The sequence below is a fragment of the Lissotriton helveticus genome, chromosome 1_1 (genome assembly GCF_964261635.1).
Source record: "Lissotriton helveticus chromosome 1_1, aLisHel1.1, whole genome shotgun sequence".
Taxonomy (NCBI): domain Eukaryota; kingdom Metazoa; phylum Chordata; class Amphibia; order Caudata; family Salamandridae; genus Lissotriton; species Lissotriton helveticus.
In genome coordinates this window covers 1,346,771,456-1,346,796,257 of record NC_136057.1, presented here as the reverse complement: position 1 = coordinate 1,346,796,257, position 24,802 = coordinate 1,346,771,456, and the positions used below count along the sequence as shown (strand labels likewise).

At 43.1% G+C, this 24,802-nt stretch overlaps 1 protein-coding gene across 2 annotated transcripts in view; it reads right to left on the bottom strand.

The window, feature by feature from the left end:
• LOC144772886 (uncharacterized) overlaps positions 1 to 24,802 on the bottom strand; it is a 179,874-nt gene that overhangs the window by 126,927 nt on the left and 28,145 nt on the right. For both annotated transcript variants that reach the window (XM_078657552.1, XM_078657561.1), the window contains exon 3: positions 6,581 to 6,697. In XM_078657552.1, coding sequence (XP_078513678.1) covers positions 6,581 to 6,697 — 117 coding nt within the window. The remainder of the gene's footprint in view (positions 1 to 6,580; positions 6,698 to 24,802) is intronic.

The following is a 24,802-nucleotide window of genomic DNA, read 5'->3' as shown; positions in this document are numbered from 1 at the left end:
GCCTCTCTTACATCTGCATGCCCCATCCATGTATTGCCCTTCACCTCTCATTTCTTCCTCTGGCCTCTGGCCTTTTTTGCTGGTCTGTCCCCTTTACATCCACCTCTCCTCTATAAGCCCCCTGCCTCCCACCTCGTCTCGCTGTTTCTGCCTCTTACATCCACGTCTCCCTTCCATGCTCTACACTTCACTTTATCTCTACTACTGTCTCTTACCTTTCTCCCTAATTTTGCCTTTATTACACCCACCTCTTAGCTACCAGCTGAACCCTTCACCTCTCATCTCTCTGCAGCCTCTAACCGTATCTGACTGGTTCTACCTCTCTGCAATCTATCTCCCCCTGCCTCTTACCTGCTCTTGGTTGTCCTGCCCTATTACATCCAACACTCTCCATACTCTTTCCATGACACTTATGTTCTCCTGATGGTTCTGCTTCTTTTATACTTACCTCTTCAATACAAGCACTGCCTTTCACCTTTCATCTCACTCTTCAACCTTAACTTTGTTCACTGGTCCCCACCCTTTATTTCCAACTCTCCCCTGCATGCTCAACTCTTCATGTTTTATCTCTCTCTCACCTCTACCCTAAATTCGCTGTATCTGCCTCTCAAGCTTCTATCTCTCCCCTACATGTGCTGCTATTTATCACTCTCCCTGGCCTTTTACCTGGCTTCACGTCTTGTGCCAGGACACAATTCAGGCCCCTGCAGCACAGATGGGCCCACAACGCTTCAGGGGGCCCCAATGAATATCTGTGAAATGTGGGAGACTCAGGGATCCATTATCACATTCTGCAGCGGGGTTTCCCATCATTTTGTGTTACACCACTGCTCTTGTTACTTTACAACATTCTCTCCCTTTCCATCTTCCCACTCTCCCCAAGCCTATTACATTTCTCCTTTGCATACTATTTCTTTTACCTAACCAAGATTCTTCCCTTCTCTCATTGATTCTGCCATTACATACACATCACTACATCACTCCTTCCATATCTCCCTTTCCTTAAGCATCTTGTTCTATATATCTGTTTTACCCCTTATGTTCAGCTTGCTCCTCTCTGCTGTACTCTGTCATCTCCCCCACCTTGTACTGTCTTTTGTTTGCCTAACCCCTTTTAGATGTGCCTCTCCCTCAATACTTCTATTAAAAGCAAAAGAGAGCACCAGACCTCCTTAGATGTACCCAGGACACTGAAATTCGGGATTTCAAATATGAACAAATATGATGCCGGGGAGTAGTGCTACCTTTTCCCAGATGTGTACAACAAGGAATGGTGTGTGGTATGACAGGTTAAATAGTTTGGGTGTATCTTGCAGGGGTCGTTGCACTCCCCTCGGGGTGGTGAGGATGGATGTGGGGTCACCCCTCCTTCCCTCCTACCAACTCAATGTCCTTGAGTTGGTAGACCCCAAGGGTTGGAGTAAGATGCTCTCTCCCCTTTTTAACTTCATCTTCAAAACAGGATCAGTTCCAAAATCCTGGAAGGGGAGTATCATAATACCGATTTTTAAAAAAGGATCAAGACATCAGGCTGGTAACTATCGCCAAATAGCATTACTAGATGCCACGGGAAAAATCTTCGCCGCCGAAGTATTGGACCAACTTAAAAATTGGGCATTTTCTCAGGACCTAATTCCCTTATATCAGGCCGGCTTCAGACCAAAACACTCGGTCGTCGATAACATCGGGATATTACAAACAATCCTCTACAAATACGTTGTAGGAAAATCCCAGCCGGTATATGCAGCATTCATTGATTTTTCAACTGCATTTGACCGAGTTGATAGACCATCTCTCTGGAAAAAACTGAGGAAGTTGAAAATCCCAGAACAATTATTACAAATTATAATCACACTACATTCGCGCACGTGGTGTCAAGTGCAAATGGGGTGTGAAAAGGGCCTGACCAACATAATTCCAACAGCAAATGGACTCAAGCAGGGGTGTCTCCTAGCCCCCTTGTTATTCTCACTATATCTTAGTGATTTGCCTCAGCACCTGCAACAAGTGCCAAGTCTGCCTCCAAAGCTCGCAGCCCAAAATGTTCACGCCCTCCTATATGCAAACGACATCGTAATGCTAGATCTCCCGCCCTTTGGTCTGCAAAGACTCCTAGACTCTTTGAACAAATATACCCAGGAAAATTTCTTAATCCCGAATCTCACCAAGACAAAAATAGTTTCCTTCTCAGGAAGAAAAAGAAGCACCAAATTTCGCTGGAGACTCGGCGGTGGAAAAATAGAAGAGACTGAGGAATACACCTACTTGGGCAGGATTTTCACAAAGACCTTAAAAAAAACAACCTACAGGTTAACAACCTGATCAGGAAATCCGAGGTGCACGCCGGAGCCCTTCAAAGATTATATGCGGCCTCAGGTAACCGACATTTCTCATCCCTTCTTAAAGTATATAGCACAAAGATACCTCCAGTTTTATCATTTGCTCTGGAATATATTCCAATAAAACAGTGGTCATTCTTGGACCAAAAAGAAGGGAAGATACTGAGGAAAATGCTGAAGGTATCACAATCCACCCCGGTGCAAGCTCTTCGTCTTGAATTTTCAATCACGAGTTCCTATTCAAGAGGTATCGCAAATGTCATCAGGTGGGCATATAACCTGCTGCACACAAAGGATGGAACACTCCGTTCTCTACTTAAAGCCGAGACCTTCGACTGTGATGCTTCGAAACAAGTATTCTTCAGCAACATGTCCACTGCATTCAAACTGGCTGAGATAAATGCAAATCTGTTGCTTACCTGGACCCCATCACAACTAAAACTCTTTTTAAAATGTTTTACTCCCAGACTCAGTTACGATCTCGACTTTTCACACTGCGCCAAGTTGACTCTGTATAAAAGCTTTGCAGAAACAATCGCACCCAAGCAAGTACAACAATACATAGCTTTTAATCTCTCGCATGGCGCCAGGAGATCAATTACCCTGTTACGACTCGGCACTCTACCAGTGCTATCTCTAACATCAAGTTGGCACTCAAATGGATCCTCATTATGTAACCTCTGCCACGGAGGGGAGCAGGACGTAGAACATCTCTTATTCGCATGCCCTAATCAAAAAGTAGTGGCAGCTAGGACAAAACATCTGTATCCTATATACATTAATTGCCGTATTACTACAGTAAAGGACTTGATCACTGTATGCAAATTTCCCCCCAACGAATTTGTTTGTTATAATTTTTACAAATTTTTAAAACCTTTTTTAGGTTTGTACTAACATGTAAAATTTTAAAAAGTATTTCTAACTGATTTTTATCGTATAACATTTGTGGTCCTCAGTAGAGTACCAAAACAAATAAAATAAACTTGAACTTGAACTACCAACTCAATGTTATCTCCACTATTTTTTTACCGACCCAATTTTTCATTATTCCTTTTTTTCATGTAAATTACATTAAAATTAAAAAAAACACCAAGCGCTTACATTCAACTGGAGTCACTATTTATGTTTAACTCTGTTTACGTTTCTTATGGATGAACATGCTTGTCTGAAAAAAAACAATATAACAGAGTTGCAAAAAAAAATAAAAGGATAATAACCTCTCACTCGTTTTTTGCTCTTCACCCTTTCCCTTCATTGGACTTGAGCAGTGCCCATCCTGACGTGAGGTCACTCTGTTTTTTTGTTGTGAGCCCTGCTGGATTCTCTGTTTCATTCATGCAGGGGCAGAACTCACTTCACACATCACACCAGTTCAAGCATCTGCAATTATCATACAGATGCGGCGATTAGCATAAAGGAACGAGTTGACAGTAAAGGAAAGCTGATCACGGCCACATACCCTGTCCTGCCCAGTCTGCCACAGCTGAAAGGGTTGCTGGGGTCATATTTCCCCTTCAGCCCATGGCACCTGGGTCCAGGTGAGGGGGCCCCCCCGCCTCTGGCCTTGAGCTGCACCACGGTTGCACACACCGAGGAAGGGCGCTTCCCACCTGTAAGTGGTACAATGGCACATTTTCAAAAGGATGATGGCCTCGTGGGGGGCCCCGTCGTAGTTAGAATACCGCAGGGCCCCGGGCAGCAGCCCACACTGCCCATGCCTGGCGCCGGCCCTGCTGCAAACAGTGACCCCTGAACAGCCTCTCTGAGGTGTCATAAAAAACGATTGCAGACCAAAACCTGCACCTCCAACAAGCTGGGGGTTAACCCTGGGATAAGAAGGACAATATGTACCTCATAAACCAGGGAGTAAGAACAGGAAAACAGAGCCAAATCCTGGTTTACAGTAGCTATCTCTTCTCTGAGAGCAATATATGTGGCTTTCCTCTCCTATTGTTCCACAGAGGGTTGGGCAAAAAAGAACTCGGGGGCATATTACAAAGGGGGTGATAGACAATTATCGCCGATTTAGCGGCCGTTTTCGGCTGCTAAGCGGCGAAAATTCTATCGCCCCATTAGCAAGCTGTCGCTAACTGATGTTAGCGACAGCTTTTAGGCGATAGCGAGCGGTTTGGGGCCCGCTTTGCATGTCAGCGATGTTTATCGCTAATGACATGCAAAGTGGGCGTACCCAACACGTTAGCGACTGAAAGCAGTCGATAACGTCGCTACGCCTATTAACAAGGCAGGCGTAGCGTAGCGTTGGAAATATTCGCGCTAAGCGCGAATATCTCCAAAAACGCCTGCTCAGACCAGTTCTTAGCCATGTTATCCAAAGGGAGGTGGATAACATGGCTAAGAAAATTTTGTCGCTAATGCGTGAATATCTCTGTATTCTCAGCGATATTCACGCTATCGCCGTAAAATGTATCGCTTTGGAGATAACCGTTGCTAATAGCAAGTTATCTCAGCGATAATTTCCGGCGATGCTTAGCGATAAAAAATTAGTTGCTAAGCCTAGTTAGCGATAAATATCGCTAATCGTTGGTAATATGCCTCTCGTTTCTAATAAACTACCGGCTGATTAACTGTTCTTGTGCCATAATAAACTCAAGGGTTAAAGTGCAGAAAGAAATCTCTCGTTCTAAGAGCTAATGGGAAAACCCTTAAAAACTCTTGCATGCGCTGTTATTCAGCTCCACATTTCGGTACTGTTTAGTCCACCAAAAAACTCTCACGCGAGTTCCTAGAAGCTCTTCAGTTCCAAGGACAAGGGAATTACACACGATACAAAAAGAAAAGTAATCAACGAAAAACTAGCTCCAGTTGATTCGAGGTTAGGACATTGGACAACAAATATCAAAGCAACAAATACAAAGGAAATGTATTGGTTTGATAAAAACACTTATTTGAACTAATGACTTCACTAGACCATAATATCTACAAAGATACCGTATAATCAAAAGCATAGCTTTAGTGACACCTTTTGGGAGAGATGGCTCGGCGGTCACTTTAAAGCAAATCTCATGCACGTCTCAATTCCATAAATATTCTTAATTGTGTGTGCAGTCACTCGACCCCCTTTCCCGCCTGCCCCTCATAACTTCCGCACTTTTCAACTACTGGATCCGAGGTGGCTGAGCCCAGAGTGGATCTATCTCCACTGATTTCCTTTCTTCCTCACAATGGCAGCGTCAGACAATGAAATCCGGCAGCCGATAAGACCAGGCTGGTGGCTATCGGGGCCACATCAGGGCCTTATCTCAGGTGTCTAACCTGCCCTTATTGGGCACATATAGGGAGTTGCGCGGTCTAACCCAAGCTTTGTTGATAGTTTAAGTGATGATCGGAGGCTGCCCCCACTTCAGCAGGCCCGCACCTTCGGAGACGGACTCTTCAGGATAAACGCCAGGGCGCCTGTTCGTGCGACTCTGAGAGTTTGTGTGTATGTTCGTCTCTGACGGTTTGTGTGCGGCATAATTATGTCTACGTGTTCTTCAGAATAGGGTGATATTTATATGGTACGTTGTGAATGTGTGTCCAGACCACTCAACACTGCGCGCACATATACATTGTATACATTGTCACAGATAACACAACACAGTAACTTCACTTTACTTTTCCATTTTACCTTGTGCCATGCAGGCTTCGTTCCCCAAATTTCAACCAATCTCATTTGGTTGACAGCCAACTGATCTGGCTGGTCTCGCCTTTCTCTCTCTCTCTCTGCCATTAGTGCGTGGGCGCTGTTCTGCCTCCGAGGCTGCTGTCTGGAGGTATGTCATCCTGAATCTAACCAATCCTGCAGCTGCTTTCAGCAATAGAGCAGTTGCAGAATTGGATGGATCGGGTTAATCAAGCGCTCCGTTTGCGACTTGGGCCTGTGTCTAATCCACCGGCTGTTGATACAGCTTTTGCAATGGTGCAGGCAGAATTGCGCATGTCGGGCTGGCCGTGGCTAGACAGCCGGCCAATCCAACATGCGCACTCTGCACTTTTCGTGTCATCCCTGCTGCAGCAGGAATCAGCCCCGCCCACGCCCTCATGCTGGCTGGTGTCACACACTGCAGAAAAATGGTAATGAGCTCATTTATTCATTGTTGCTTTACAGCTGGCTCTCAGCAGGGGGCAATGCTCATCCGCCCTGGAGGAGGAATCACCCCTGCGTGTCAGTGAGGCCATGCAGGGGCAGTAAGAGACATGCACGTGGGCTCATGGTCAAAGTTATCACAATGTTCACTCACTTGATGAAAGATTGCTTTTGCTACTGTTGCTTCTGGTAGAGGCCTGGTTTTCTGTCTGGAACATCTCCCTCTTTTCCTTGGCTCTCAGTGAAGTGACAGTGGTCACAATAAGAGGCCCTGTTGCGGAAAGTAAACAGAAGTGTAAAATGCATATTCAAGGCATGTGTAGCAACATAAATTACTGTGAGTTTTATCAGGAGGCACAATGTTTGGTGGATTAATATGGACAAGATATACAAATAGGCATGTCGCTAGGGCACAAGTTCTAAAAAAATGAAGCAGGGGGACTAACCACATTAGGGAGTATGCAAGTGACATCCCGGCACGAGGCATGGCATGTGGCTTCACAAGTTGTGACATCACAAGAAGTGGCATCATAACCCATGACCTCACAAGAAGTGACATCACAACAAGTGACATCGGATCTTAAGACCTCACAAATATGTTTAGCAGGTTTCTCACGAGTACATTTGTGCACAGTACGAGATTTAAGAAATAAATGTACTTTTTTTAAAACTCTGCCATAAAAAAATTGGCAACAAGGAGAAATGTGGTATTAAATCTATTCTACCTAAGATCCACAAAAATCAGGATAACCCTCCATATCGTCCGATCGTCTCCACAATAGGGACACCCCTTGAAGCAGTCTCTAAGTATTTGGATAATATTCTTCGTCCCTACATTTCTTTGTCTCCATCATATATCAAAGATACGGCTGCAATCATTACTAAAGTAGAAACATTGCCCTTTAATGAACAAAGAGATATTTTAGTGACCCTAGACATTGAGTCGCTATAGAGCAACATCCCCCAAACAGGAGCAATTGAAACCACAATGTGGTTCATTGACAAATATCAAATACCCTGTTCTAAAACTTTCATTAAGGAATGCCTAACACTCGTTTTACATGAGAACTTTTTCGAATTTGGAGAAAATTTGTTCTTACAGACTAAGGGAGTCAGTATGGGAGCTTCTATGGCTCCCTCAATAGCAAACATCTATATGACTGCATTCGAGGATCAAAACATTTTTAATGAAATGGCCCCTTTCTTTGAGTCTGTTTCCCATTGGTACCGATACATAGATGACATCTTTTTTGTGTGGACCGATGGGGAACAGACTCTGGGAGATTTTCTCCTTTGGTTGAATTTGGCAGACAAAAATCTCCGATTCACTGCCCATACCAGTACAACAAGAGTAGAGTTTTTGGACATCTATATAAAAAACAACGAAGGTTTGCTGGAAGTAGATCTATATACTAAACCCACAGCAAGGAACACACTATTACATTTTAAGAGCTATCACCCTAAATGTCAGAAAGACAGCATTCCCTTTTCACAATTTCTAAGGGTAAAACGTAATTGTACTAACCTTAGAGATTATGACAATCAGTCTGAGAGCATGAAAGAAAAATTTATCCAGAGAGGATATCCTCGCCGTTTAGTTAGAGAGGCCTATAAGAGGGCCAGATTTTATGATCGAGACGCACTTTTACATTCACAAAAACAAAGTACAAACTCGACGTTAGTCTGTGTAACGAAACACTCCACCTTAGACTCTACAGTCAGACAAATAATAAATTCTAACTGGCACCTACTGAACTTGAACGAAAATCAACAAAAAATAGCTAAACCACTCTATGCTCACAAGCGGAATAAGAATCTGAAGGATCAAATTGTACACTCTAGACATATTAAAAGGACGGATAATCCTCCTTTTATACAGAGATCAATTACTAAAAATGGCACAGCAAAAGGAACATCCCGTTGCGGTTCATGTAAGTCATGTAACAGTATCATCACGGGAGAAAATTTAATGTTTAATGATATCAACATTCAGGCTAAAGAACTATGGACGTGCAACACCCAAAATGTTATATACTTAATCACATGCCCATGCCATCTTGGTTATGTGGGTGAGACGTCACGAGCAATAAAGACAAGATTAACGGAACATAGGTCAGCAATAAGAACTAGGAAACTGGCAGCACCTCTAGTTAACCATTTCATAGAGTACAAACACTCACATGATGAACTAAAATGGCGAATACTAGAGAAAGTCCACATACACAATAGTAAAGGTGGAGACAGGATAAGAAAAAAGAAAGAGGTCTACTGGATTTTTACCCTTGGAACATTCAAACATGGTCTTAATCATGAGTTACCCTGGGAGAACGCAATCATATAAAAATGGATAATATATACGAGGTTATGAGAACATAAGTGTTCCAGTGTATATTAAAAGGAAATGAATAATATTGTTCATCTAAAATAAAGTTTACCATAGCCTATCGTCGTCGAAGTTTTGGAACTTTCCTAAAGACAATATGACTAATAATAACGGTTATGTTCTATTTTTAGAGTTAGCTCTATAAGAAACTAAAAATGACAACCAAAACATACTGATCTCGGATACAATGTAGCTTTAAATGTGGGCGTAGATATACCGAGATGACACCAAACCTGTTTGGTATAAATACCAATGAGAAAGCAGATTACAAACACTTTCATTTGCACCAGGCAAGGCGTCGTGAGACAGGAGTCTGTCACCATTCTAACCGGTAAGAATTTGCAAATAGGAAGAGCTCCGACATCCATTCCCTCCCTAACCGTTAAGTACTAGTGAACTAAAGGAAATTAGTTAACAGTGTGACTGTACCCTTCTTGCACTCTTCTGTCTTGCAGAGGATAACTTCCATTTCAATGAGAAAACGCTCACCTATCAGGAAGCTTAGAAGAACTTGGAAATAATAAAACAAGAAAATCCTGCTTCTTTCCGTTACCTGCTCAGGAAGTTTAACAGACAGGATTTATTAATCCCACGTAGTGGCAAAGGTATACATCTGTCTCCTTTATAAGTATAAATCTGTTCTCTTTACAAGAATGACGAAAAGTAACATATCACTATTCCATTAAAATATAACCATAATGATTATGTCCCCTCAGAATTGCTGCTATTTAAAGAGACGACTTTTATCTGTACACGACGTCCCATGATGGCGCTTTTAGTTGGCTAAAATACTTATGAAGCTAAAGAGTTATAACACTAAGGATTTATAACGCTGAGAGAATAATCAAAGCAGGTAAAATCATGCTGCACATATAGACACTACCGCCGAAAGTAATACTTTATACTTCAGGAACCTTGTTTAAGGGGAAATAGGGAATCGACTTATCATTAAATTTAAATGGCCAGTATGTTTGAATAAAATGCACAATAGATGAATGTTTTTCAAATAAGACGGAAAAAGTAACACGATGCGGTTTATATATAAAAAAATTAGAGACAACGTTCGTATAAAGTATTATAATCTAGGGAGGCCATCTTTCTAAGCTTGCATCTCCACCTCTCTTTTTTCAGAATATCTGTTTTTTAAAAAGCAAAGTATGTTTTAATTGTCCGAACCGAAGAGTGGGATGAACGCAGTGAAACCGCCAAACCCAGGTAACACGCGATCATGTAAAAAACTGAGTGAGACCTTAAAACGTTTTTATGCAAATTGATACTTTTAGACCACCTCCTTTTGAAAGATTAACTTAGAGTTAGGAACCGTTTTTTTCTGCAGGTTTCACATACCGAGACTGATTACAAAAGGAAAGGAAGGTGCCTCACTCTTCGCCCTCATCGTTCTGAAACTTTCAAAAAGCGGTAAAAGATAGTCTAGGTAAGATGCTTAAAACTAATAGTTAGGTGTGTGGAAACAAACCGGTCTTATAAAAGTAAAAAATAAGTATAACTATGTATATGTATTTGATGTGCTTTGAGCAAGTTCACACTGATACATAAACATACAAAATCGCATGTTTTTTAGAAACAAGCATTGGTCAAAAATAGCGGCATGTAGTGTCTTTGTATAGAACAAATTACAATAGAAGAAAAGTTTTGATTTATAAAAGACACTAGAACATTCTCTTTCCCGTATAAGAGAGTTACCTTGATCCCGTAAAATTCACCATTCTAGGTTTTCTTTTCTCTCTCTTCTTTTTTTCATCTCGTACAGAAGGAGCCTTTGTACATACTTTGATAAAATGCAATGAAATGTATTGATCAACTACACTAAACATATGTGAAAATTGTATATATGGAAATATCGAATATCATGTATATAGAATTTTGTTTTCCTTGAACTAATGTCAAGATGCAAGAAACCCAATACTTCAGCATTATGAAATAATTTTTACCTTTCAACTAAACCAGGCTATGTAATCAAATATTGTTTTGTTTCTGAACACACAGTCTTAAATGTTTCAAAAATCTAAAAATATGTTTTGTTCTCTTTAGATAATTGGCTGTATAAATATTTTCCTGATGAAGACACAACTACGTGTCGAAACGCGTTGAGATAAACAGCCCACCCAATAATATCTGGGAAGACCATATCCGTAAACCTGCATATCTATCAGAACAAATGTTGTTTTTAAGAAATTGATTTATGAAAATTATATCTTTTAATGTATTAATTGTATTTAATATATCAGCTTTGTTATGTCTATATGTTATTGATCAATTGTTTTATCATTAGAATTAAATTCTTAAAAATCAGAAAATAATCTTTTTTGTCAATTTGTGTGTTCACCTTTTTAATTGTGCTGTTGAAATAGCCTTGGTTGTTGTTATAATTCTAGGCCTGGGTATATACCTTTTTATTAAATCTATTCTGCTCATTTGTTTGCAAAGTCTGCATTTTAAAATACTTTATGGGATTAAGGCACCTGCTGAGGAGATCTGTGTGCCCAGAAAATCTCAGGGAATAATAATAATAATAATGGAAAGATAACTCCTGAGGTTAACACATTTGCTGCAGAGATCTCTGTTTTATCTAGTCCCAGTTTTTAATCAAAGTAGCATAGAGGGTTAATATGTCTCATGCAAAGCACATTATGTGATATGCAGATGCCATACTTTAATGTGAAGTAGCTAGGTAAGTGGGGATACTGCATTTAACACTGAGCTCCTTTTGTTACTTGCAGCTCATAAATTGTAATCCTTCTAATACAGCAGAGAGAGCTTAAAGAACATGTGACTTCTATACCTTGTAACCCTCACAGTTTTGTGTAACAACCCTGTACATGATTTACACACTTGAATGATTTATTGTCAATGTATAATGTGCACATGTGATGTAAAGTTGACTGACAACCTGCATCCGAATGACCAGCACCATAAAAGAAATGCAACAAAATAGTGGTATTTAAATAGTTATTTCAATAAATACTGTGACAAACCAACACATCTGATATTCTAATAGTGCATGCATATCTCTTATATCCAGAGACTGAATAAAGTCAAAGGCATGCCTCTTGCAAGTAATTTTTGATGTAATAACATGTTGTGTGTCTCTGCTTCCCACCATTGTGTTTGCATTTAGGTATGAGGCTCCAGGTGGCTCCCAGCCAGAATACTCCAAAACAAGGAGGCCTGATGGCATCCTTAACTTCGGCCTTTGTTATGGGCCCAGCTGGAATGCGATAAGCCCCTTCCCTGCCTGCACGTTGCTGCTCGGAATGAAAGCAGACAACGTTCAGGCACTGCTGAATGTGTCCTGATGTCGGAAAATGACACCGGGACAAGTTCAGCATATCTCTGAGGGGCCAAATTGTTGGTAGGGTAGACGGAGTTCAGTCTGTGAAAATAATGTGTAGATGCAATCTATCCGCCCGTACCCTCGACTCGTGCCCTGCATGTTGCCATTACTGGGTACAAAGTGTGAACCAACTTCTCATGATCTATCTCTAACTTTGCAAGGCAACCAATGTACTTATAGGCTGCATCACAGAAGGGGTTTTAGAACAATGTGTCTGTTGAATATTAATTATGCATTTACGTAGCCCTGCAATTGGTTACAAACACAGGGATGGTGGCTTGCAGGGGGACAGCAGATCACCAATCCCTCATTTGTATTTTCAAATGGGAAACAATTGTTTTAAAGCAAACACAAGGAGATGATGGACGGTGTGCTGAACCTTTTCAGACGCTCACCCCCAGTCACAGATCTGGGTTGAATTCATCATCATTCTTTAGCTCACTTCGCTACCCCAGTTCAGACACAGCTATATGCAAATCAGTCTTGACCCTGTGGCTCAAGGGAACAGTCCAGCCCGAACTGCCAAGCCATGTCTTCCCTGGACCCTAAACAAGCATTCTGGGACCGGTTTCTGGGTAACAACTTTCATCAGCCAGGCTAGCTTCAATCCAGTGGTAAAGTGAGTAAGGGACCCACGTCTGGGCATACCCTGCCAACTTAGGGTGAACAAAGCAAACAAAAGAAGATGATGGACGGAGCGCAGAAACTTTTCAGACGCTCACCCCCAGTCACAGATCTGGGTTGAATCCATCATCATTCTTTAGCTCACTTCGCCACCTCAGTTCAGACACAGCTATATGCAAATCAGTCTTGACCCTGTGCTTCATGGGAACAGTCCAACCCGAACTGCCAAGCCAAGTCTTCCCTGGCCGGAAACAAGCATCCTGGGACCGGTTTCTGGGTAACACCCTTCTTCAGACAGACTAGCTTGAATCCAGTGGAAAATTGAGTAAGGGACCCACGTCTGGGCATACCCTGCCAACTTAGGGCGAATAAAGCAAATACAAGGAGATGATGGACGGAGTGCTGAAACTTTTAAGACGCTCACCCCCAGTCACAGATCTGGGTTGAATCCATCATCATTCTTTAGCTCACTTCGCCACCCCAGTTCAGACACAGCTATATGCAAATCAGTCTTGAGCCTGTTCCTCATGGGAACACTCCAGCTGGAACTGCCAAGCCATGTCTTCCCTGGACCGGGAACAAGTATCCTGGGACCGGTTTCTGGGTAACACCCTTCATCAGCCAGGCTAGCTTGAATCCAGTGGCAAAGTGAGCTAGGGACCCACGTCTGGGCATACCCTGCCAACTTAGGGCGAACAAAGCAAACAAAAGGAGATGATGGGTGGAGCGCTGAAACTTTTCAGACGCTCACCCCAGTGACGGATCTGGGTTGAATCCATCATCATTCTTTAGCTCACTTTGCCACCCCAGTTCAAACGCAGTTATATGCAAATCAGTCTTGACCTTGTGCCTCATGGGAACAGTCCAGCCCGAACTGCCAAGCCATGTCTTCCCTGGGACCGGTTTCTGGGTAACACCCTTCATCAGCCCGGCTAGCTTGAATCCAGTGGCAAAGTGGGCAAGGGACCCACATCTGGCATACCCTGCCAACTTAGTGCGAACAAAGCAAACAAAAGGAGATGATGAACGGAGTGCTGAAACGTTTCAGACGCTCAACCCCAGTCACAGATCTGTGTTGAATCCATCATCATTCTTTAGCTCACTTTGCCACCCCAGTTCTGACACAGCTATATGCAAATTAGTTTTGACCCTGTGCCTCATGGGAACAGTCCATTTTGAACTGCCAAGCCAGGTCTTACCTGGACCGGAAACAAGCATCCTGGGACCGGTTTCTGGGTAACACCCTTCATCAGCCAGGCTAGCTCGAATCCAGTGGCAAAGTGAGCAAGGCACCCACGTCTGGGCATACTCTGCCAACTTAGGGCGAACAAAGCAAACACAAGGAGATGATGGACGGAGCGCTGAAACTTTTCAGACGCTGACCCCCAGTCATAGTTTCTGGGTTGAATCCATCATCATTCTTTAGCTCACTTCGCCACCCCAGTTCAGACACAGCTATATGCAAATCAGTCTTGACCATGTGCCTCATGGGAACAGTTCAGCCCGAACTGCCAAGCCATGTCTTCCCTGGGACCGGTTTCTGGGGAACACCCTTCATCAGCCCGGCTAGCTTCAATCCAGTGGCAAAGTAAGCAAGGGACCCACGTCTGGCATACCCTGCCAACTTAGGGCGAACAAAGCAAACAAAAGGAGATGATGGACAGAGCGCTGAAACTTTTCAGACGCTCAATCCCAGTCACAGATCTGTGTTGAATCCATCATCATTCTTTAGCTCACTTCGCCACCCCAGTTCTGACACAGCTATATGCAAATCAGTCTTGACCCTGTCCCTCATGGGAACAGTCTAGCCCGAACTGCCAAGCCATGTCTTCCCTGGATTGGAATCAAGCATCCTGGGACCGGTTTCTGGGTAACACCCTCCATCAGCCCGGCTGAATTCAGTGGCAAAGTGAGCAAGGGACCCACGTCTGGGCATACCCTGCCAACTTAGGGCGAACAAAAGGCACAGAGTCAAGACTGATTTGCAAATAGCTGGGTCTGAACTGAGGTGGCGAAGTGAGCTAAAGAATGATGATGGATTCAACCCAGATCTGTGACTGGGGGTAAGTGTCTGAAAAGTTTCAGTGCTCCGTCCATCATCTCCTTGTGTTTGCTTTGTTCGCCATAAGTTGGGAGGGTATGGCCAGACAGGGGTCCCTTGCTCACTTTGCCACTGGATTCAAGCTAGCCTGGCTGATGAAGGGTGTTGCCCAGAAACCGGTCCCAGGATGCTTGTTTCCGGTTCAGGGTAGACCTGGCTTGGCATTTCGAGCTGGACTGTTCCCATGAGGCACAGGGTCATAAGTGATTTGCATATAGCTGGTTGTGAACTGAGGTGGCGAAGTGAGCTAAAGAATGATGATGGATTCAACCCAGATCTGTGACTGGGGGTGATTGTCGTAAAAGTTTCAGTGCTTCGTCCATCATCTCCTTGTGTTTGCTTTGTTCGCCATAAGTTGGCAGGGTATGCCCAGAGGTGGGTCCCTTGCTCACTTTGCCACTGGATTAAAGCTAGCCTGGCTGATGAAGGGTGTTACCCAGAAACCGGACCCAGGATGCTTGTTTCCGGTTCAGGGAAGACCTGGCTTGGCATTTCGGGCTGGCCTGTTCCCATGAGGCACAGGGTCAAGACTGATTTACATATAGCTGGGTCTGAACTGAGGTGGCAAAGTGAGCTAAAGAATGATGATGGATTGCACCTAGATCTGTGTCTGAAAAGTTTCAGTGCTCCGTCCATCATCTCCTTGTGTTTGCTTTGTAAATAAAAAATTTAAGCCAGCCCATTTTCTATAAAGGACAGGTGATGTTTAAAAAATGTTTTACGTTTGGAAGACACAGGGGGAGCAAGCACTGGACCCCTTTGCAAACCAGTTACCATCTGTATGAAAGTGCCCTCTTTTTGTATGGTTGCCCCCACTTTTGGCTAAACTGCTGATGTACTTTTACTGAGTGTGCCCTGGGCTCCTGCCACACAGGTACACAGGGCCTATATTCTTTCCCTAAAACTGCATTGAAAACAAAACCCAATTGGCACTCTGGCCACAGGCCAGCCCCTTGTTATTGGTACCACAGGTACCAATGGCACAGTGACCAGGGAAGGCCTCTAAGGGCTGCAACATTTATTGTGCCACCCTCAGAGGCCCTGTACCTTTACAAATACACCCTGCTTTGCAGCCTGCGTGTTTTGGTGCAGAACAAAGTGAAGAGTCGACATGGCACACATCCCTGGGTGCCACCTCCACAACCCACTGCCCTGGCATAGATCAGGCACCCCTCTAGCTGTTTCACTATACCAGTGGTGAGGGTATAGGTGCATGAGCCCTGTACCCCTGCAGTGTCTAAGCCAATTCTTAGACAATTATAAGTGCAGTAATGCCAATAGGAGTATATGGTGCTGTGAGTTTGTAATTAAGAACTCCACAGTACCATAATGGCTTTACTGAAAACTGGGAAGCTTGGTATCAAACTTCTCAGCAAATTAAACCCACACTGATGCCAGTGTGGGATTTGATGAACAATGCACACAGAGGGTATTTTAGAGATGCCACCTGAAAAACGACCTAACACTAGCTTCCAGGCTGAGTGGCTGCTCACCAGCTGTCACCACCAGACATGTTTCTGGACCCCTGAGCTGATAGCCTGCTGCTCTCGGGGGCCTGAAACAATGCACATCCTGGGAAGAGGAGCCAAGCCTCCTCCCCCAGAATGGGCAGGGTCCACAAAGGGGAAGTTTCAAATTCTTGCCACCTTTGTGAGCTTCCCCAGGCTTCTTGCTGCTTCCAGCAACTGGCCCCCATCGGTTCTGATCCCCACTTTGGGCGGGAGAATCGGAAGAAAAAACACAAGTGAGGAAGGGAGGTGTGCCCACCCTTGCCAACCCTACCCTTTAAGTGGCGAGGCGAGGTGAAGCACAGCTCTTAGTCCCTGCCATTTTGCAGATCGGGGTACCCAGCCAACCAGAGTGAGGCATATGCCCCCCTCCAACTGGAGGGTGACATAATAGGGGGTGTACCCACCCCAAGGATGCAACCCATTTGTCCCAACCTTTACTTACCTGTAGCGTCCCTAAATCTAGTATTTAGGGGCACCCCTAAACCTTGCCTCCTTAGACAAGAACCGACTAAGAAGAAAAGAAGAAGAAGGACCAAAGAAGCTGTGCCAAAGATAAGAAAAGGAGGACGTCCACTGACTTGGGCCCAGCCCTACCGGCCTGTCCCCACCTCGTACCTGTAGAAGCGAAATACTAGTGTATCCTGCAGCCAGTCACCTCAAGAACTCAGAGGACCTGCCCTGCCTCCCACAGAATAAACTCTGTCTCCCATGAGCACCGTATTTGCTCACCCACAGACTCTGGCTCTGGCCAAATCCGCGAGTCTGCACCACTCTACACCCGACGACACGGCACAAGTTGGAGTGGCCGAACACAACAAGGAGGTCTCTCCAGCGATCCTGACCTGAGATCTGGTGATCTCTGACCTGACTTGGCCCTCTACACAACGCCTAGAGTCTCTTTCGGGAGGATCCCCCCCAACCTCGACAGCAGCTGGTAAGAAAACCTGACGCCTAAAGACACCCCTGCACCTGAAGTCCCACGGCCCAAGGTAGTCCATACGACGCGGTACGAGCATCCCCAGGCATCCCAACTTACCTCTCCAACCAGTGGTCACCTCCAGAAGATCTTCGTCCCGAGCCTGCAGTCTTTGTCAAAACCGGAGAATCCCCATTGAAACCAACAGAGCCAATGCCAAAACAGCACCCTGCACCCAGCCGCCCCTGCACCGCTGCGGGTGTAATTTGGATGCTAACTAGGACCCCCCTTTGCCCTGAGCCTAACACCAAGAGCTTTGCTCCCACAACCTCGTGACCTGCTTGTGAGCAGCCACCAACCGGAGGCCCCCTATCCCTCATTGGATAACATTGAGCCTCATCACTCTGCACCCGGCCACCCTAGTGCTGTTGAGGGTGCTTTGAGAGTGCGTCCTTGACCCTGGGGGAACCCTTGCTCTAACCCCAGAAACTCAACCCCAAAGACCGAGTACTTACCTGTTAACTGATAACTTCATTTCTCTCCATAGGAATACATTGACTGTTTTCCCTTGAAAAATGTTATGTGTGGAGTTGATCTGTAGAAAACCTGAAAAACTCAGTCCTGCCAAGCATCACGCAACAGGTGTGACGCTCACGCATTTCAGTGCGGTGATCCGCATCATCGCACTGAAATGCATTGTCACGCATTTTGCCACCTGCCAGGCGTGCCACCAGCGGCGCTTGTGCACGGGCTCTCTGCTGCTTGGCGGGACATGCTGCTTGCTGGGCTGAGTTCCTAAATAGTTAAACTACGTGCTCTCAGCTCTGTGGAGTGGCTGAAAGCGCTATAATGTATCTCACTCTGCCCATGCCTCCTGTGTCACCTGGAAACAATGCGGCAATAGCTGCTGCGGCGCCAGCGCGGCGCGCCTTACAGAGTCAGACTCACACTGCTCCAATTAGGGGGGAGGGGGGGGCTGTCGGCCTCTCAGCAGTCGATACTGCTGTCAGTCACTGTAGCCCACCATGGGGGCCGGGATTAGTTATGCGGATGTGCCGGTAGAGTACCCTCACTAGTCCGGAGGAAGAGGCAGGGGACTCATCTGAGTCAGTGGAGTGCAGCACGAGACACGATACTCGAGTATCTCATGGCCGCCCGCCCGGGCCGTGGAAGAGGCATGAATGGTCGATTGCGACAGGCGGCCGGGCCAGCCGCTACGCGCAAAACACTGCAGGCACCTGACAGCTGAGCCAGCCACAGTCAGCTTTCTATTTAACAATAAAACGTTTTAACAAAGACACTGGTGATGCTGTGGTAAGCCAGGTGTCGTTTTGTATATGACATTGATCAATTGCTGTTTGGTGCCGGTTTGTCAATGACGTTAATGGATGCTGTTTGCCGACAGTTTCTGATCTCACCACGCCTGCCGTGATCTGACTACCACGTCACCCACACGACCCGTCTGCCAAACTGATGGTGCCTCAACAGGCACTGAAGCCTGTAGCGCTGCAGTGAGTGCAGCAGAACGAAGGGCATATTAAAATGCAGGGTCTGCGCCAATCCAGTCACTCGAGGCCTAGGCCGTGGCCTCTGCACGGTGCAGGAGGAAGTCGTGGAGGCTGGCTCGTACCGTGACAGCACTGCAGTGTTCCCCACACCACAAGTAAGTGTCTCACACTAACCTTTTAAGTAGCAAGCAGTCGGTTGTTTCAGACCATAGTTGTTTACATTACGGTCTCACGCCTACTCGCCGCTTGGCTTTGCAAGATACCAGCTCCTCTTCAGTACGTGCTGCTCACAAATATCACTGGCTTACTGTTGTACTAAGCGATTGTTTCACTAATGGACATTCTTACTGTACAACCTACTTTTTTTGTTAATGTTTGAACTCTAGCATTGTTCCTGTTTATAATCATCCTAAAAAAATTACATAAATGTGCGCGCCATACAATACACATAAATAAATAAAACACATATTCCCTCCTTCTTCCCCCACCCACCCCCCAGACCTAAGCCTCCATTTCTGTAACGTCAGCCCATCTACCGTATTATAGGCACTATCTCTGCTGGAGGGTGGCTAGAGTACTGCAGGGGAAGCCTATAACATTTCACCATCTCAGTTGTGTTCTGTCTGCAGAGCAGATGGAGATTTTCGTAGGTTTACACCCGAGTATTGGTACAGGCAGCGAGGGCCCATAGGAACTCCTGGAGCTAAGTTAGGGCACAGGCAGTGAGGGCCTCCAGGTAGGCACACTGTTAGAACAGAGTTTGGGTACAAGACTGATAGCAAATAAACAGAAAAAGCTAAGAGACACAACCACTGGCAGGGCTGTATCTGCATACATTACAATTTTCAAATAACTCTAACATTGTCATCCAGATCTGTAGTATTACTTTTTAAATAAAAATATTGTTTTATTTGATTATTGTATTTAACATCGCTTCTCTGCTTATAATATTCTAGTTATTCTAGTTATTAGTCGCCATATATGACTAAGCAAAACGTTTGCATTCTTGCACCTGTTCATGTAGATTACTCTGAAGTTCTATGTCTGTCAAGGGAGATTATTCTAAGTATATGCTATTTTAATAGCACAAGCCAAGACAAGTGGAGTGATGTACAGGGTCAAGGCACGAGTATAGTCAACGAGTGATGGTAGAGGTACCTGGGTTCTGTGAGGAGACATGTAATATTACTGCATTGTGATGTCCTGCTCTTTAAAACGGTGCATCTACAACTCTTTCCTCAGTTTGAGCAGTGTTGAGGCAGTCCTGATGATACAGGGATGTTTTTCCAGATTCTTCATCCATAGATGGAGAAAGTCAATTGCCTGTTTTAGAACTCTTTAGAGAACTCTTTTAGCTTAACTATGTGTGTTTGAACACATGATCCTAAAGCTGATGTCATTGCTCAAATAGATGTAATTTCTGATATTTATACTTTTCCCCTCATCTTCATTGCTTGATTTTGCGCGCGAGGAAGTGTCACTCATAATCGGTGAAATGTCACTCATAATTACACTGAAATTATGAAAATGTCACACATAGCAATCTGAAACCTTGGCAGCTATGAAAACTACAACTGTGTAAAACTGATTTTACGTACCTTTTCTCTATGAAATGTCCCAGTGTGCTTTCCAGGCATATCACACTGAGTAGAAAAAGTAACTTAAAAAATAATCTGAAAAGTTATTTTGACATTTTAACTTACCTGAATTCAATCAACTGCATTTGAACCTGCCTTCAATTGTAAAACACTGCATAAGATTTTGCAAAGCATTTATTTCATTTGCCTGTGTCAGGCTTGGCTTGGTTCTAGAAATAAAATAACTTAATAATATTTTTATACAAACAAAATTGGTCTGAGTTCAGTCTTTGAGTGTGTGACATCATTTGCTGATTGAGTGTGTACAATAAACGCTTAACACTACCCTCTGATAAAGACTGACTGCTCGCTCACACTACCACAAATAGAGAGTAAGGTGCTATCTACTTCAACCTCTGCCTACCTTTGGGGTTCCACTGGACTCTGCGCACACTACACGTCATTTTGGTATAGTATATGCAGAGCCTGCTTTCTACACCATCTCTTTGAGGTGTGGTTACATTTTCAATGACCTACAGCCACAACTGTGAACACCAACAAATTTACAGGGAGAGCTGAGCCCGAGCCAAGACAAAGGTCTGGCTTGGCTGTTAGAGCCCGTGCAAAAGCCAAGCCCTGAAAACTTTTTCTCTGTAAATCATACAACAAATATCACGTAAAATATGATAAAGTCTAATCAAAATTTAAAAAGTGTATTTCTTTAACATGTGGAACCTTGGACATTAAAATATCGCATTATAACACTTCACTGAGCAGTACTTTTAAAAAGTGATAGTTTTTTAACAGAAACCATTAGTAATCTAAGATGTCACGTAAGTTGTAATGTAAACCCTGTACGTGGACCAGATTATTACGGAGCAATATTATAGCCCATCAAATTAAACACAATAGGTTTTAGTACAACTGGTATTCTGAACTCACATATTTGAAAGTGCTTTCAGACGTGATAATGAAGAAAAAGGACATCACACCATTTAAGCAGGGAAGCTACCATTTATCCTGGTTTTACTTTGTACAAATCAGCCACTACGTGGATATTTATCTGTCTTTGCTTTACCTCTTTGTGCATTTTTCTGCAGTTTTTTTTTCATAGCAGGAACTTGACCCAATGGTATTGGAATGCTTAAATGAGCACCAGTTACGTTATACAAGGTAACATTTATTTTTATAACCACGGTGAGATTAAGAATTTTGCCCAGAATCACAGGATGGTGAGCTGAAGTCGACACTTGAACCTAGTTCCCTAGTTCCAAAGGGGGCAGCGCTGGTCATAATGTCACATGCTTGGTAAAGGGAAGGTGGCGAGCAGAATCCACATGAAAGCTCGGCTCATTATGTGCTGCAGGTTCCATCAGGACCTTGAGCAGAGCCAGAGTCAGGTTTGAGGTTAGAGCCAAGCTCAAGCTTTCAGTGGCTCGCCCACCTCTAGGTTTACTTCATGGTCAAACTCTAGTTTACAATCACAAATTGTGTGATTTTTGTTTAATCACAGGGGTTGCTACTGCCAATGGTTTCATACATACGAGCTTTCATGTGTTGCTGCACAAGTGCTGAGAACCAGAAGGACCGCAAATATCAACATGAGGTAATGTACGGGACCATACTTAAATGGTGCCACTTAGACTCTGTAACGCAAGAAAGCTGGCATGGGAAAAGAGTCACAAACTCTATTGTGTGCTGCTGTTGTAGGAATGGAAGGGGCTACACTTGCTGGAATTTGACTGAAATATCGATTTGGAGATATTGTTTTACAAGAATATTGTTACCTTTATATTGTGACAACCAAAATATCGTTGTCAGAAATATTGCAGGTAAGAATATAATTTTTAACATTGTTTTTAATATAGTTGTAAAAAATATTATTGTATATAATATAGTTGTGTATAACATTTGATATTTTTTTATCTTTAAATATTTTAGGGATGAGTTGTTGGATTTATAGGGGAATCATGGGTACTCTTTTTGATTTGTTATTTTTACAATTGTTCTATTGAATTTTATGTGTAATTATTTTTTTTAACATATATATTTCTGTATTTATATTTATTTTAATTTTCTCATGTATAATGGTACTGCATTGAGGTAATTTTTTAAGTTATGATTTTTTATTTTAGTGGTAGGATGTAGAGTTTATAGGCAAAGAGTGGGGATTGTTTAAGTGAGTAGGTATTTTATTAATTAGAGAAATAATTTATATTTAATGATATTTCATTTTTAAAATCCTATCAAATATTTATATATAATTAGTTTTACATTCAAACGTTTACATTTAAAAAAACGTTTTTTCAATTAAATATTTTTGTTTTTAAAACAGTTTTTGATCATGAATTAATGCTTACTATGTTTCTATTTTTATTGTGGTGTGCTTAGTTAAAACAATTGTAAGATTTAGAAGAATATGAAAAAATTATTTAAAAATGAGTATGTGTTAATTTTGCTTGTGTATAATGATAATGTTTTATATAAAAATATTAGTTAATGGATGTATAAGTTGCAGGTGTATTTTCTTACTTTATTAATAACGGATCATGGACTTCAGCGACACAACTGTACGTTTTTGTTATTAATGTTTACTTGACTGTTGTTCTGTGTTTGCAATGGTTTTTCAAGTGTTTTGTATTGTATTTATTTATAGATATATATATATATATAGCTATTTGGTCAACTGTGTTAAATTTTTTTAAGGTTTTATGTTTTTCTTTTAATATATATCAATGTATTCATTACTATTTATTTTATGTTTACTTTTCAGTATAACTATTCTGTTTTATTAAAATACGTATTTTTGACTAAAAAATACTGAACAAATAATTAAAAATAAACTAGTATGGTACGTTTTTTGTTAGCTATAGTTTTATTTTAGGTTTAGTTGTAATATTGGGATTTATTTTTAGAGTAATGTTCTTGCTATTGATTCTAAGATTGGTAGGCCTTGATTGTTAGCAAATGTTTGTACTTTGCACGGTATTATTTGACACATTTCTTTGGGTAGTTTGCATACTTTAGGTTTTAGTTGGGGAATAGATTGTTCTATTCTAAGGGGCCGATTACAATGTCAGGTGGAAACCTTTGGCCAGACACCGACTTGGAATTCCGACTGACTGACCAACTCGCGATCAGCGGTTCCGATCGATGGATTACAATGCGACCGAACACTATTTCGTCGAAGTCCCATTGTTCCTTATGGGAGCTCGTGTTCCACCCGACAACCGGAAGCAACACAGGCTCCTATGGGGAAATAGGGTGTGCGCGTAAAACACTGCACCCTGTCGCGGGCACCCCATTGTGCCTGCCAGACAGTGCAGGGTTTTAAGTGGGGTCCCTTAGGTACCCCCTCGCCCCCAATCGGAGGCTGTAGCATGAAGGGGGCCTTGCCAGGGGCCACCAAAGTCACTTTCTGACAGCCTTTCTGTGCCAGACAGGCCGAGTCGGAAAGGCTGTTAGAATCCGCATCATAATCCTGAGGACGGAAGCGCTATCCATAGGGGTGTACGATGAGGTTCTGAGCCTCGCGGAGACTCCCAGAGTCAGTTGGAACCTATTCAGAATTACTGCACGTTTACATTTTGATTGTGAACATCATAATCGGTCGGTCGGAATGTAAACCGACCAAATCGGTGGGAAGGGTTCTGACGGGGTCGAGGAAATTCCGACTATCGGTAGGAGGCTTCCCGCCCAACATCGTAATTGGCCCCTTAGTTGTTGGTAGCTTTGTTCTTTTTTAAAAATATGTTCAGGAATATTGATAGAGGGTAGGATGGATTCAGCCTAGTGAGCTCTGGAGGGCATTGCACCACTATTTCATTTCGTTGTTTTATTTTGACTTCTTGAGCCAGGTGATGTCATATATACTTTCCACCATCAAATGTCATACTTGGTTTGGTGTCTGTGAACAGAATAGTGCAGTCTGCCAACCCAAGTATCTTTACAATAGTCCATTAGGGGAGTAAGTTTGTATCTGTGTGTTTTGTAGTAGGGATATCCCATGAGGAGGTTGTAGTGGTTTGCTACTTCTGGAACTGAGACGTATGATAGGGCAATTAATTTCTTTTTATTTCGTAGGTGTATTTGACATTGGTTACGTACTCCACACGTAGATTTTTGGTGGTGTCTCCAAATACTGTTGTTGAGGTTATAGTAACGGCCCTGTTTAGCTATATGGGAGTATGCTTTTAACATGGAACTAATCATTGTTTTCTTAAAGTCAATGCTAATTTTTTGGAGACCGTAATTGTTAGGTTTGGATTTTATTTGCGTTAGTTATTCGCAGTTTGTAGCACTTTGTTAGGCAGAAGTGCCTACACTAAAATTATGTTTGTGTGTGGTAGTCATTGTGTACAGAATACAGTTGTGTGAATGTGGAGGGCATGATTTTAGCAT